This window comes from Typopeltis vanoorti, chromosome 12 (genome assembly GCF_054136105.1).
Source record: "Typopeltis vanoorti isolate ZY-2024b chromosome 12, IOZ_Tvanoo_1.0, whole genome shotgun sequence".
Taxonomy (NCBI): Eukaryota; Metazoa; Arthropoda; class Arachnida; order Uropygi; family Thelyphonidae; genus Typopeltis; species Typopeltis vanoorti.
Genome location: NC_143560.1, coordinates 101,187,033 through 101,198,909, shown reverse-complemented (window position 1 = coordinate 101,198,909; position 11,877 = coordinate 101,187,033). Strand labels below are relative to the sequence as shown.

At 35.0% G+C, this 11,877-nt stretch overlaps 2 protein-coding genes across 3 annotated transcripts in view; one reads left to right on the top strand and one right to left on the bottom strand.

Annotated features, from left to right (window-relative positions):
* Positions 1–429: 429 nt before the first annotated feature.
* The window catches only part of ave (sterile alpha motif domain-containing protein aveugle), an 84,072-nt gene continuing 72,624 nt past the window's right edge, over positions 430–11,877 (top strand). Inside the window, exon 1 of one of the 2 annotated variants that reach the window (XM_090401133.1) lies at positions 430–532. The gene's annotated coding sequence lies outside the window, so the exon portion shown is untranslated. Of the gene's footprint in view, positions 585–11,877 lie in introns of both variants that reach the window. The other variant, XM_090401132.1, reaches the window with a different exon arrangement.
* Positions 4,569–5,057, bottom strand: LOC150101074 (protein ZBED8L-like). Its single transcript, XM_090402158.1, has one exon. The coding sequence runs from the start codon at positions 5,055–5,057 to the stop codon at positions 4,569–4,571; it is 489 nt and encodes a 162-aa protein (XP_090258284.1).

Here is an 11,877-nt window from a genome sequence, read left to right as displayed (position 1 = left end):
CAAAGATGCGAAACGTGTGTTGAAGTAAAGGGAGATTGTGTTGAAAAGTGACGCAGTTGTTTTCTTTCTATCACCTCTAAAAGGTAGTCAGGGCGAAAACTTATGGAACTACCCTCGTACTTAGCAACCAGCATCGCGTGAAAGTGGCCCTCTTCCATTTCTCATTAATAGCTTGTTACTCAAGTTATTAAAATATAACTGGTACATAATCCACAAGGGGAACTTTAAAATAGCTTACTAGACTGATGCACCTTTTCATAAAATATGATCAAATAATAAAATAGATGAAATTCTTCAGTGCTAATTAAATTTAATGGAAATCAAAAAAAAAATCAACAAAAAATCAGCTAACACCTATTTGTTCCCGTATAGGAAGTAGGCAGGGCCGTTTACCCTATCTAACGTTCATTAATTATACTTAAGTCCGTATTAGCGTTATTCACAATGTTATTTACGGGGATTTCTAAAAATATTTAAGGATAAAGATGGCAGCAGCGGACTGTAAACAGTACAATCCTTGATTTTCAGAAAAGTGAGGATAAGTGATTTAATTAGTGTTTGTAAGTCATAGATTTAAAAACGAGGTAAGACGTTTGAGACGTAAATGTTAGAGTAAATTTTTCATAGTGATTTGGGAGTATTTAAAATGACTTGGTGTAACTTCACTGTTTCACTCCGGTTACTGAACTTTATTACTGGTGAACAGTTTGTTGTTATGTCATGTTTAATTATTGCTTTTGCTTGGTCCTTAATTGAATTTTGAAGCAAAATTCAGTTTAGGAAAAGATAAGAAATCAAAAGATTTATTATTGCAACGAGTATTTCTGTGATCCACCTATTTATTATTATATCCCCTCCCCTTCCCCCAATTAAGGCAGTATATGAATAAAATATTTAAGCGATTTGACTTTTTTTTTATTTTTTAATATACATGTATTACACTTTGCATTTCCCAAATAAATAAGGATAATTAAGAAATTCCTGCACATATAAGCATTACAATTAATGTATTGGATTTAATTAGTAGGCACATAGAGATATTTTCATCATAGTTTGCAACAAATGTGACATTCTTGATGTTTTTCATGATGCTGAGGAAAAAAAAAAAAATAGTGATTGTGCATGTTTTTCCAGCATCTGATGATAGAGAAATTCATTATGCCATTACCACAAAATGATAACGAAATGTATCTTCACTGACACACACACACAAAAAGCTAAGTTATGTGTGGCGATTGCTTCTGTCATTTTATTTTTCTATTAAAAAGTCATGTTAGTCAGAGTGCAGTTAGCCAAAGACAACTGGAAGATCTTTTAAGTGAAGCAGGATACTTTTTAAAATTAATTACACAATATCGTAAGGCTCTGAATACCTCCGTTAATTAGAAGTACACAGCATTAGATGCAAATAAATATGCACAGATAGAATTTTTATAAATGGATTGCAAAATTCAAATCTTGAAGCAAGCTTAAAGCAAAACTTTCTTGTATTGGTAAGAATTTCTTGATGAACTAACACTATCAAAAAAGAACTTGACAAGAAATTTTATCAAATAGATTCCTTAACCATAGGTTTTCTCTTCTACAGCATCTATTCATGAGGGCATGTAAAAGTGAGTGGAATTGTTAGAATCACATTCACTTTCAACATCTCTCTAATCTAGAGTATTTTAGTAATAAGGTGTGACACCTTTTGACTACTTGTATATGGAAATATGACTTGCATTACTTCAACTGTGGTATCATTCTGGGTCTGGCTCCCACTGATAAGATCTCAATAAAGGTCAAACTGGTCTGAGTAGTGGCCTTTCCCATAATGCATAGCATTATACATGTAAGGATATGTGCATTGCATTATGGTATACTAAGGCAATTGATGTGAAGTCATTAGCTTCTATATGCTAGTAGCCTAGTCACGAAGTGACTTCATGTGCAAACTTTACACGTACACTTGGATAAAGGATGAAACCAAAAATATAATTTCTTGACATCTTTAATTTATAGTTAACTCCTAAATTCTAACTCCTAAACCAAGTGGAAAAAACTTTTAACATCTATCTCTAATCCAGAGTATTTTATTAATAGGGTGTGACGCTTTTTGTCTACTTGTATATGGAATATGACTTCTGCATTACTTCAACTTTGGTATCACTTCATCAGGATGGTTATGGAAGTGACAAACTCTCAATTTTTCCGTTTTTATATTACGAGTCAGTTTTTTGATGTGAAATAGTTTATTTTGTGTTCTGAAATTGACTTGAACCTTCAGTGATTGTGAAAGTCAGTAGCTGCTTATCAGGTAAGAATTTTATTTCAATTATGGAAAATCTCAATACAGATGACTTAATCCAAAATTTGGGCAAAAATCAAGCACTTGATTTCCTCAAAAAGATATTGAAGAAATTTGAAGTCGAGTGGCCTGGTTATTTAAATCTATATTCAGTGAGAAGTAGTGACCCTGAAGGTGTCACTACTTGTCACAAAGGTGAAACTTAGTGGTCTCCTCACCTAAAGAATTCCAGGAAAAACATGCACGTAAAAAGCGAAGGATGGAAGACTTACTCAAAGATAATCAAACAGATTATGACACTCTTACAACAGACACTTCAAGCACTATTAAGGAGCAGGTTCCTCCGTTCATTCTACGAGATAAAAGAAAATGGACATCAGTCATGAAGGACCAAAATATTGTCTACACGTAGGCAAAAAATAAAGATGATAGCATAAAAATTCAGTTCGCTATGGTTGGCAATTAGTGTCAACTAACTAAATTGATGGATAAACTTGCCGTACAGTATCATACATTCTCTCTAAGTAGCAAAAGAAATTTGAAAGTGGTACATACAGGAGTCACTGAAGGTATCACATCAGAAGAGATTAAAGCAGATCTTATTAATCACGGTGTTCTTCCGATTAAAGTGAGTAGGATGTATAGAGCTAGCAAGAGACTGATGCCCACTTGTGTTAGTAGAAATCCAAAACTCTGATAAAACATTTAGGAGTTAACTTTGATCTGCAGTCTCAGGATTAGTCCTCAACTTCTGAGAAAAAGAACATCAGCAGAAAAATGCCACAGATGTCAGAAATTTGGTCATGCTCAGAAGCTATGCAGAGCTGACTTCAGGTGTTTGAAATGAGTTGAAAACCACCCAACTAATACCTGTGCCAAGCCGAGAACCATATCTGCCAGATGTGCCAATTGCAACGGCCCTCATTCTGCAAATTACAGAGGATGTATCTTCTTTCCCAAAAAAAAAATGACAGTGAGAGATAATCAGACTCCTCTCAACCTCTACATCACTAATGAGTTAGCGTTTAGCTATTTTGCTCTACATTTTATACAGACAATTTTAATGCACGTGTCTTAGCTATTATCATGTGCGATTGTACATGGATCTGTTTTTCATTTAGAAGGGACCTGCGGTGGTACTTTTTTTTTTTTTAAACTATGTTGTCTGCTGGTAACATTATTAAAAAAAATGTAAATGAAGGATGAGATGTGCAGTCACTTTTTTTTGTGTATGTGTGGGTGTTACTGGAGATAGTGGTACCAGTTTCTGTTACCTATGTTTTAATGTGTGAGCAAGCACGTGACTTGGAATTTGTATCAGAGTTAATAGTTGGCTGTTCTGAACTCAAGAAATTCCTGGAGTGAAAAAGGAAAATCATGTGTATTAGATACAGAGGAATATATTATGATAAATAAGGGGAATATTCAGTTATTTGCTGATGATGCAAACAGGGGAGGATAATAGTTGATAAAGGTGATGTAGGTATCTTGCAGGATGATATTTAAATATATTGGCATTGTAGGTAAGGTATGATTATTAAATGTTGCAAAATGTAAGGTTATGCACTCAGGTTGAAAATGTTACATACTCTTATCATATTGCTGATACTGAATTGCAGGCAATTGATCATGCTAGAGCAGTGCTTTCCAAAGTTTACATGTTGGTGACACACTTTTTAGACAAACATAATTTTGCGGCACAGTAATTCAGTCTGATGTGCCTCTCATGGGTCACGTGGCCAGATCAGATATGCTTTTACAATTATATTTTGTATAACTTTTAGAAGGTTTATTTAAAAATCTCTTCCTGTTCATCCGATATCGGGTTAATAAAAATTCACTATTTATAGTAAATGATTAATCACTTACTCCTTTTAAAACTGATCCCATCATTACTATAACAAGCAACTCCTTTTGATATTTGATAAGATCAAACATCATATAACTCCTTTAAAGGTTGCGTGATATAGTTAGACCTATACTCGTCTTGAGGGGCACGACACAGTCTATTAGCAAACCAGAGGTTAAACTTGTTTAACGACACACCCTATCTCATGAAAACCTTTCGTTGAAATGATTCTCTCTTCTTAATTTTTCAATGTATTTAATATAGGGAAAACAGATTTCATAGCTCGCTTGTTGAGTTTTTTCGATCATACTGTATTTTTATATATAATAAAATATACAAAATAAAAATATATAATATATTTATTTCCAAGATTAATGTCATTGTTATAAGAAATAGAAAGAAAAGAAAGAAATATATAATAATAGAATTTTAATGAGATATATGAGCTGCATGGGATGAACACAGCTTTTCAATATTTGGTGGAATAGTAGATAAAGACACTCGCATTTCGTCATCGAGCATTCTTAAGCTTCCACATTTCAATGTCTTCAAGTTTGCCATCGTTGAAAAGGATACTTCACACATGTATGTAGTGGAAAACTGCAAAAGAATTTTGAACGCTTTTTTACCTATTTTTGGATGCATTTTTGAAACACGAATCCAAAAGTTGTCTAAATCACCCTCTTCATACATCATTAACAGACTTCGATCATTTTTTATTTCAGCTAATTCTTCTTCTTCAATAAGTGACAAGTTAATCGCTGCAGTTGAAATAAATGGATTTCTGAAGCAATCATAGTCTATTATTTCAATATTTGGGAAGTAGTGATGAATTTTCTCTCTGAGCATTGTTAAATGGTCAACAATTAGTGAGCTGATATCACATTTTAGTTCACAGTCTGCAGTTTTGGAAAACATTTCAAAATTTCCTTCTTTCACTTTTCTTTTCCAAATTTCTATCTTGTCTCTCATAGCACAAATTTTATCCACTGCTGTTAAGATATTTTCTCCTTTTCCTTGCATACTGGTGTTTATTTTATTCAAGTGTTCAAATATGTCAGCAAGATGTGCCAATTTTGTGCACCATAATTTGTTTTGAATTGGATCGCAGAATTAATTTTGTTGATTTTCCTCAAAAAGTTTAAGCATCATTTCCCTCAATTCATATACACGACAAAGCACTTGGCTCCTTGTTTTTGGCAATTATTTGAACAACCAATTAGCTTGCCTTTTGAGCTTTCTGATGTCTTCATTCTCTTGGTGAACGATGTAGACTGCTTCTTTATAGATTTTGAAAGTTCAATAAAGTATTCTACTGGCTTTTCTGACAAATGACTGTGTTTTGAGGTAAAATGCCGCTTTAATTTGTTTGGTACCATACTTTCATTTGCAAGTAGCACCCCACAAACTAGACACTGGGGACAAGGATGGTTTTCATTACCAGAAAATGTGAACCCCAATTTCATATGATCTTTATTGTATAAACGAGGCATGGAAAATTTTCCTTTACACTTCTTCCGTATTAATGCAGACCGTTCAACAGTTGATTCTTGCATAGTTTCCGCTATAGGCGATACATTTTGTTCACCACAAACGTCACCTTCAGCTTTTCTTTTATTAATTAGAAACTTATCCATTTTACGGGTAATTCAACACCAATTTGATAAATAAAACTGTGCGAATTTATTGTAAAGCTTTAACAGTAACTAAACATAAAATAAAAGCACCAGCTCTTCGTTTATTCACGTTGCAGTTAGAATAAACATCAATAATAACATTTGTATGAATAAGTAGGATGCTTTATTTTTATTGGTCAAACGATAATAAAACCGAGCGACTATTATGTAATAAAACCACGGGGATGAATTCGGCTGCATTTATTCTCCATTATTTATCGAAATATATTGATATGAAATATTCTTAAAGGTTAAAAATAATTAAAAGATAGTTTGTATATATAATTTTGAAAGTGAAATTTAAATTCTAGAATGTAAAACATCTTGCAATTACATTGTATTTAAAGTAAAGTATTTTTGGGACTCCTTAGTGCGGCTCTGCACAATTTAGCTTCTGTTTACATTTATTGTCACTCATACATGAATGAACTATAGAAAACCCCAACGAAAACAAAACTGATGGTGATGGTTGCATGCAAGTCAGTATAGACTCAGGGAGGGGGTTCCGAGCGGTTGACCAAATATCTTCCTTAACGGCACTAACTAAAAGTTGTTCCGGTACTTTGCGAAATGGATTCTGCTGTGGAAATTTTCAGCGATTATTCTGTTTAACGCTTTATGTTCGTGTGACACACTTTCATGCTGCAGCCGACACACTAACATGTCGCGACACACAGTTTGGAAAGCTCTGGGCTAGAGACTTATGGGTAATGGCCAAGTGAGTTGAAGTTCAGAGGACATGTTGCAAAAGTTGATAAAATAACTGAATGAATTTACTTGGATGTTGAAAAACATGTTAACAAGTAAAGATAGAGAGATTATTATCCCTCTTTATAAAGCTGTGATTCAGCTAAATTTTTGAGTGTGCATAGATGTAATCCTCCCCTAGGTTTCTTGGCAACCAAGAGGTAGTGAGAGGATTCAGAAACGAGTGACTCAACTGGTGACAGGCCTGTGGAATGCTCCCTGGGACTATAAGTTAAAGGTGTGTGGATACAAAGTTTAGTTGATAGGAAGAAAAGAGGAGACATTATAGAAATTTATAACTGAAATTTCCTCATGTTGAGTGATCTCCCAGGACAAGACACATGGTCACTTTCCCTGATCAGAGATAGAGTTACTACTGCAGTTATAGATAGATCTTCTATTGCTATTACCAGAGCCAACACTCTCAAACCCCTGGTCTCTTCCGTCACATGCTGCTTCAGGTAATTATCCCTTAGTAACTATATAAATTCCATTTCCATTTTGCCTTGTGCCCTTTCCTCCTTCCAATCTGTATCACCATAGTTGAAGTCTCCCACGATAATTGCTTGGCTTTTCAGCAGTTGGTTCTGCACAAAGGCCAACACCTCCATTGATCCATATCTCCTTCAGTATTTCAGCTCTATGTGATATGTTTTTTGTATCACATTATTTTATGAAATGAGCAAAATAAACATTATTGAATAACTTTGTTTGTCACTGACTCTGGATCATTTCAGTCGCATTACCATCTGGTTCACATTAATTTAATTTTCTCCCACTCAAAGTGCATATTTATCCTATTGGTAATTTTTTGAATAATTTTTTTAATTCTCAAAATCTCTTCTCCATGATCTGATTTGGGTACCCAGCAAGTTTGGTGGTATTTGCTGGCCTGTCTGGCCGAGTGGGTAGCGCATCCGCTCTCCAGCCAAAAGGCTGTAGGCTCGAATCCTGCCATGGGCACTGATGTTTGTAATTGTCTGCTAAAAAACTAGTGGTGGTGGTGGTAGATGGCGTTGGTGTAGTTGCTGTCAGTTGGTAGAGACACAGCTGTAGAGCAGGTGTCCTCCCTCGATAAGTAATTGGACTCCCTGGAGGTGTCTAATAATAATAATATTTTGTCTACTGTTTCTCTCTACATGCTACTCTGAATAGAGTTACTTGAATTTGAAATGCCTTATACATAAAAATTGAATCCTACATAAATTTTATTGCTTACAAACTTGCTTAATGACAAATCCATTTAAATCCTTTAAGAATATCAAGAACAATTGCTTTATTATTCTTTTGAGTTAAAGACAATTCCATAACCTTATTTATAATAGCTAACATAATGGCATAATAACTATAGATTACTGTTATTATTGATTTATGTTTTTGTTGATTCATTTCTAAACAGATATATAAGATCAGAATATTATAAAAGAGGAGAATTTTTCATTTCCTGATAAATGATATTTTGAAAAGATTCTATGTGAATAGTTTTATATATTGTTACAAAACTATTCACATGGTTTTATAACAATAAAACTCTGTTGATACTGGAAGAGGAAAGATCAGAGTGATTAATAATACCACTCACAGTAATTTGAATAAATTGCACACAGGAAATTCTAGTATCATCAAAAGGCAAGTGATTGAAGAATTATGTCAACAAGTAAGATGATATTTTACTGTGACTGAAACTGTGTAGCAGATTTAATAGGACTGGCCAGAATCTAGTACAAATATCCACAGTAAAGTGATGGCATACAGAAGCTAATTTAATAGTGTTGAATTACTTCATCAACAAAATTAAAAGAAGATGCAGTGGGTACAAGAATTGAACATTTTCAGACTGGAATAATGTGCTGTGGACAGATGGGTACATGCTCGAAACAGAAAGTATTTGTCCAGCAATTTGCTCAAGGAAATGATACTAGTCGTCCTGCCAACTGTGAAGTATAGTGTCGGTTCTCGTATATTCTAAAGCTGTTTCTCTGTTGTAGGAATGAGTGATTTAGTTAAAATTATTATTATAAAATTCATGGTATATTAATGAACAAAGAATATTAAATAAATTTTGTAACACAGAGGTGCCTTTTGGAACTTGGTTGATTGGATCATTCTTCATACTGCAGGAAGATTATTTGAAACACAGCTCAAACCTATACAGAGGATTTCTAAAGCAAAAAGATGATAAATGTGAAACAATGAGTTGGCTATCATAATCTCCAGAACTTAATCTGCCATGTATAAACAGTGCTTGATGCCTAAAGTCACATTTGGAATATCTGACAAGCACAGGTAGATCAATATGCCTCAAAAAAGCGAGAGAGAGAGAACACCATATGCCTAAATTACGAAAAGTAGTCATCCATAAAGGAGATTTTTTTTGGATGAAATTCATAAAAATTTTGCAGGTTCCCCCCCCCCCCTTTTCTGGTTAATATCAAAATATAAATTACTTATATTTAAAATGTAGAATAATTGGATAAATTGGAAAAAAACACAAAAAGCAACTGGAATGTGCAAGCAGACCATCAGATGGGAATTTATTTTTTACATTATTCCCTAGTAAAGGTTGTAAACTTATAGCCCGCTAGTATCATGAATCGGCTCTTTTCTGCAGTGAGACCACAGTGTTCTCACATTTGATAACACTGTTAACACCTTTGATAGCATTTGATTGCTACCAAATGTGATATCACTAGTTACATCCCCCCCTCTACCATCAGGAAATTACTTTTCTCTCCTTTAAGCAACTTAAATATTTCTATCATATCCCCATTTTTTCTTCTATCAACCAACTTCTGCAACCCACACACCTTCAATCTGTTCTCATAGGGAACATTCCGCAGGCCACTCACTCGTCTCTGAATCCTCTCCACTGCCTCTTCATCCCAAGAAACTTAGGGGACCAGACTTGGGCACAGTAATACATATGTGGGCATATCAAGGCCTTATAAAGAGGAATTAACTACTTCCTTATCTCTACATGTTAATGTGTTCTTCAGTACCCAAGTAATTTTATGGGCTACCTTAGTGATATGTCCTCTAAACTTTAACTCTGACTACCACCTCCCCCTAAATCTCTAGCTTCGTCTATTTCCTGGGTCATCAATGTGATATATGGCTTGTAACCTATTTATCCCAAAATGCATAACTTTACATTTCCCGACATTAAACTGATACCCATTATCTTTTGCCCATACTGACAGCCTATTTAAATCATCCTGCAAGCTCTCCATATCACCTTGATTAACTATTACTCTACCTATTTTTGCAAACTCTACCTATTCATCAGCAAACAACTGAATATTTATTTTCAGGTTATTTCTTATATCATTTATGTGTAAATTCAACAGCGATGGTCCCAGCACTGAACCTTGCAGTATACCACTAGTCACCTATTTTTGCCTCGATTCTGCACTTCCATATACTACTTTTTGATATCTGTCCAGCAGCTACCCTCTTATCCATTCCCCATTTGTTCTAATTTGTGTAACACTTTTCCATGTGGTATTCTGTCAAATGCCTTTGCAAAATCATCGTATAGCTATTTCCTTGATCCAACTCAGCTGTTACTCTATTATAAAAAGTTAGTAAATTACTAAGGCATGACCAACCCTTCACAAAAGCCATGTTAACTCTCATACAGTATCATATTCTTATCTACCCACTCTTGAATTCTCTTTTTACCAATTTTTCTAGTACTTTTATCATCACACCTGAGATACTGATTGGTCTATAATTTAATACTTCAGTCTTAGAACCCCCCCCCCCTTATGCAAGGGAATTATTTTGCCCTCTTTCCATTCCCTTATCCATCTGACCAATCTGTTATCTATTCCCATTACACTCATCTTGTAGTGCCAGTTTGCCAAATACCTTTATAGAGTCTAAAAAGATCACCATATGCTTGTTTCCCTTATCCAGCATATTTATTACATTTTTATTAAAAGATAAATCAGTTGTTAAAAGCATGGCTGGCCTATTCTTTATCAACATGTACTGACAGTCATAGAGTATTATTATTATTATGTGACACCTCCAGGGAGTCCAGAGACTCATCGAGGGAGGGCATCTACTCTACAACTCTGTCTCCACCACTCAATCCACCAACTACAATGAACTGGAACTACACCAACGCCATCTACCGCCCACCACCACTACTAGTATTTTCACAGACAATCACAAACATCCATGCCCATGTCAGGAATTGAACTCGCAACCTTTTGACTGGATAGCAGATATGCTAACCACTCAGCCAGCTAGGGCAAGTATCCTAAGCTTGTCAACCAAATTCTGTATTCTGGCCATAACTGATCTCTCCTGTATCTTTGCCACAACAACTGGAGATGCAAACTGCTCCATAAAGATAAATACTTGTCTTAGGAACACTCCTGCCTTTCTTCATTCCTTTGGGAACCTCTATTGCAAGACTCATTAAACAACCATGACAAAGGTACAGTCAATTCTGTTGCACGTTTCTTCAAAGTAAGCAGTGATATATCATTAAACCCCACAGTGCACATCTCATACACCTTTGTTTCATTCACTTCTAGTAGCATTTGCCTTCTGTGCATTGTACAGCATCATTTGCACTGTATGGAAATAAACTAATAAATTGCTTATTAAATAATTCCACTACATCCTCTGCATTTGTCATTTGGTTATCCACCAGAGTCACTCTTCTCTCTTGCCAGATAGTAGGAAAAACAGACAGTAGAAAAAACAGGATTGCCATTGGCCTGACTGGCCAGTTCACTTGTAATATTATATTATTATTCCTGATACCTCCAAGGAGTCCGAAGACTCATCGCGGGAGGACACCTACAACTGTCTCTACACCTAACCTCTACTACGAATCATCTCCATCAACGCCATCTACCGCCCACCTCCAACACCACCACAACTAGTAATTTTTGTCTGTAAATTGCGTGTGTTCTGAAGGGCCGATTTGTATGTATGCGGGATGAAAAACCCGAGTTTCCGGGAGAAAAAACCCTGCTACCTCCGTATGAGATCGGCTAACTCACCTTCGATTGAAATCGACCAGATAAAGATTCCTCCCGTCGCGACGAGAATCGAACTTAGCCCTATTCCAATCGAAGGGCGCAATGTACCGTCGTTCTTCCAATTGCGGTACAGAGGTGCAATTGGAAGAACGTATATATAGTATATATATATATACTTTATCATGCACTTTTCTAACTTGCATCTTAGTTGTTTAATAATATTTTTAATAATATTATTTATTAATACTAATTTTTTGCATGGGCTACAGTTTTTAATGGGTAAACCACTGACTGCTGTATGTACTTTGTAATCCG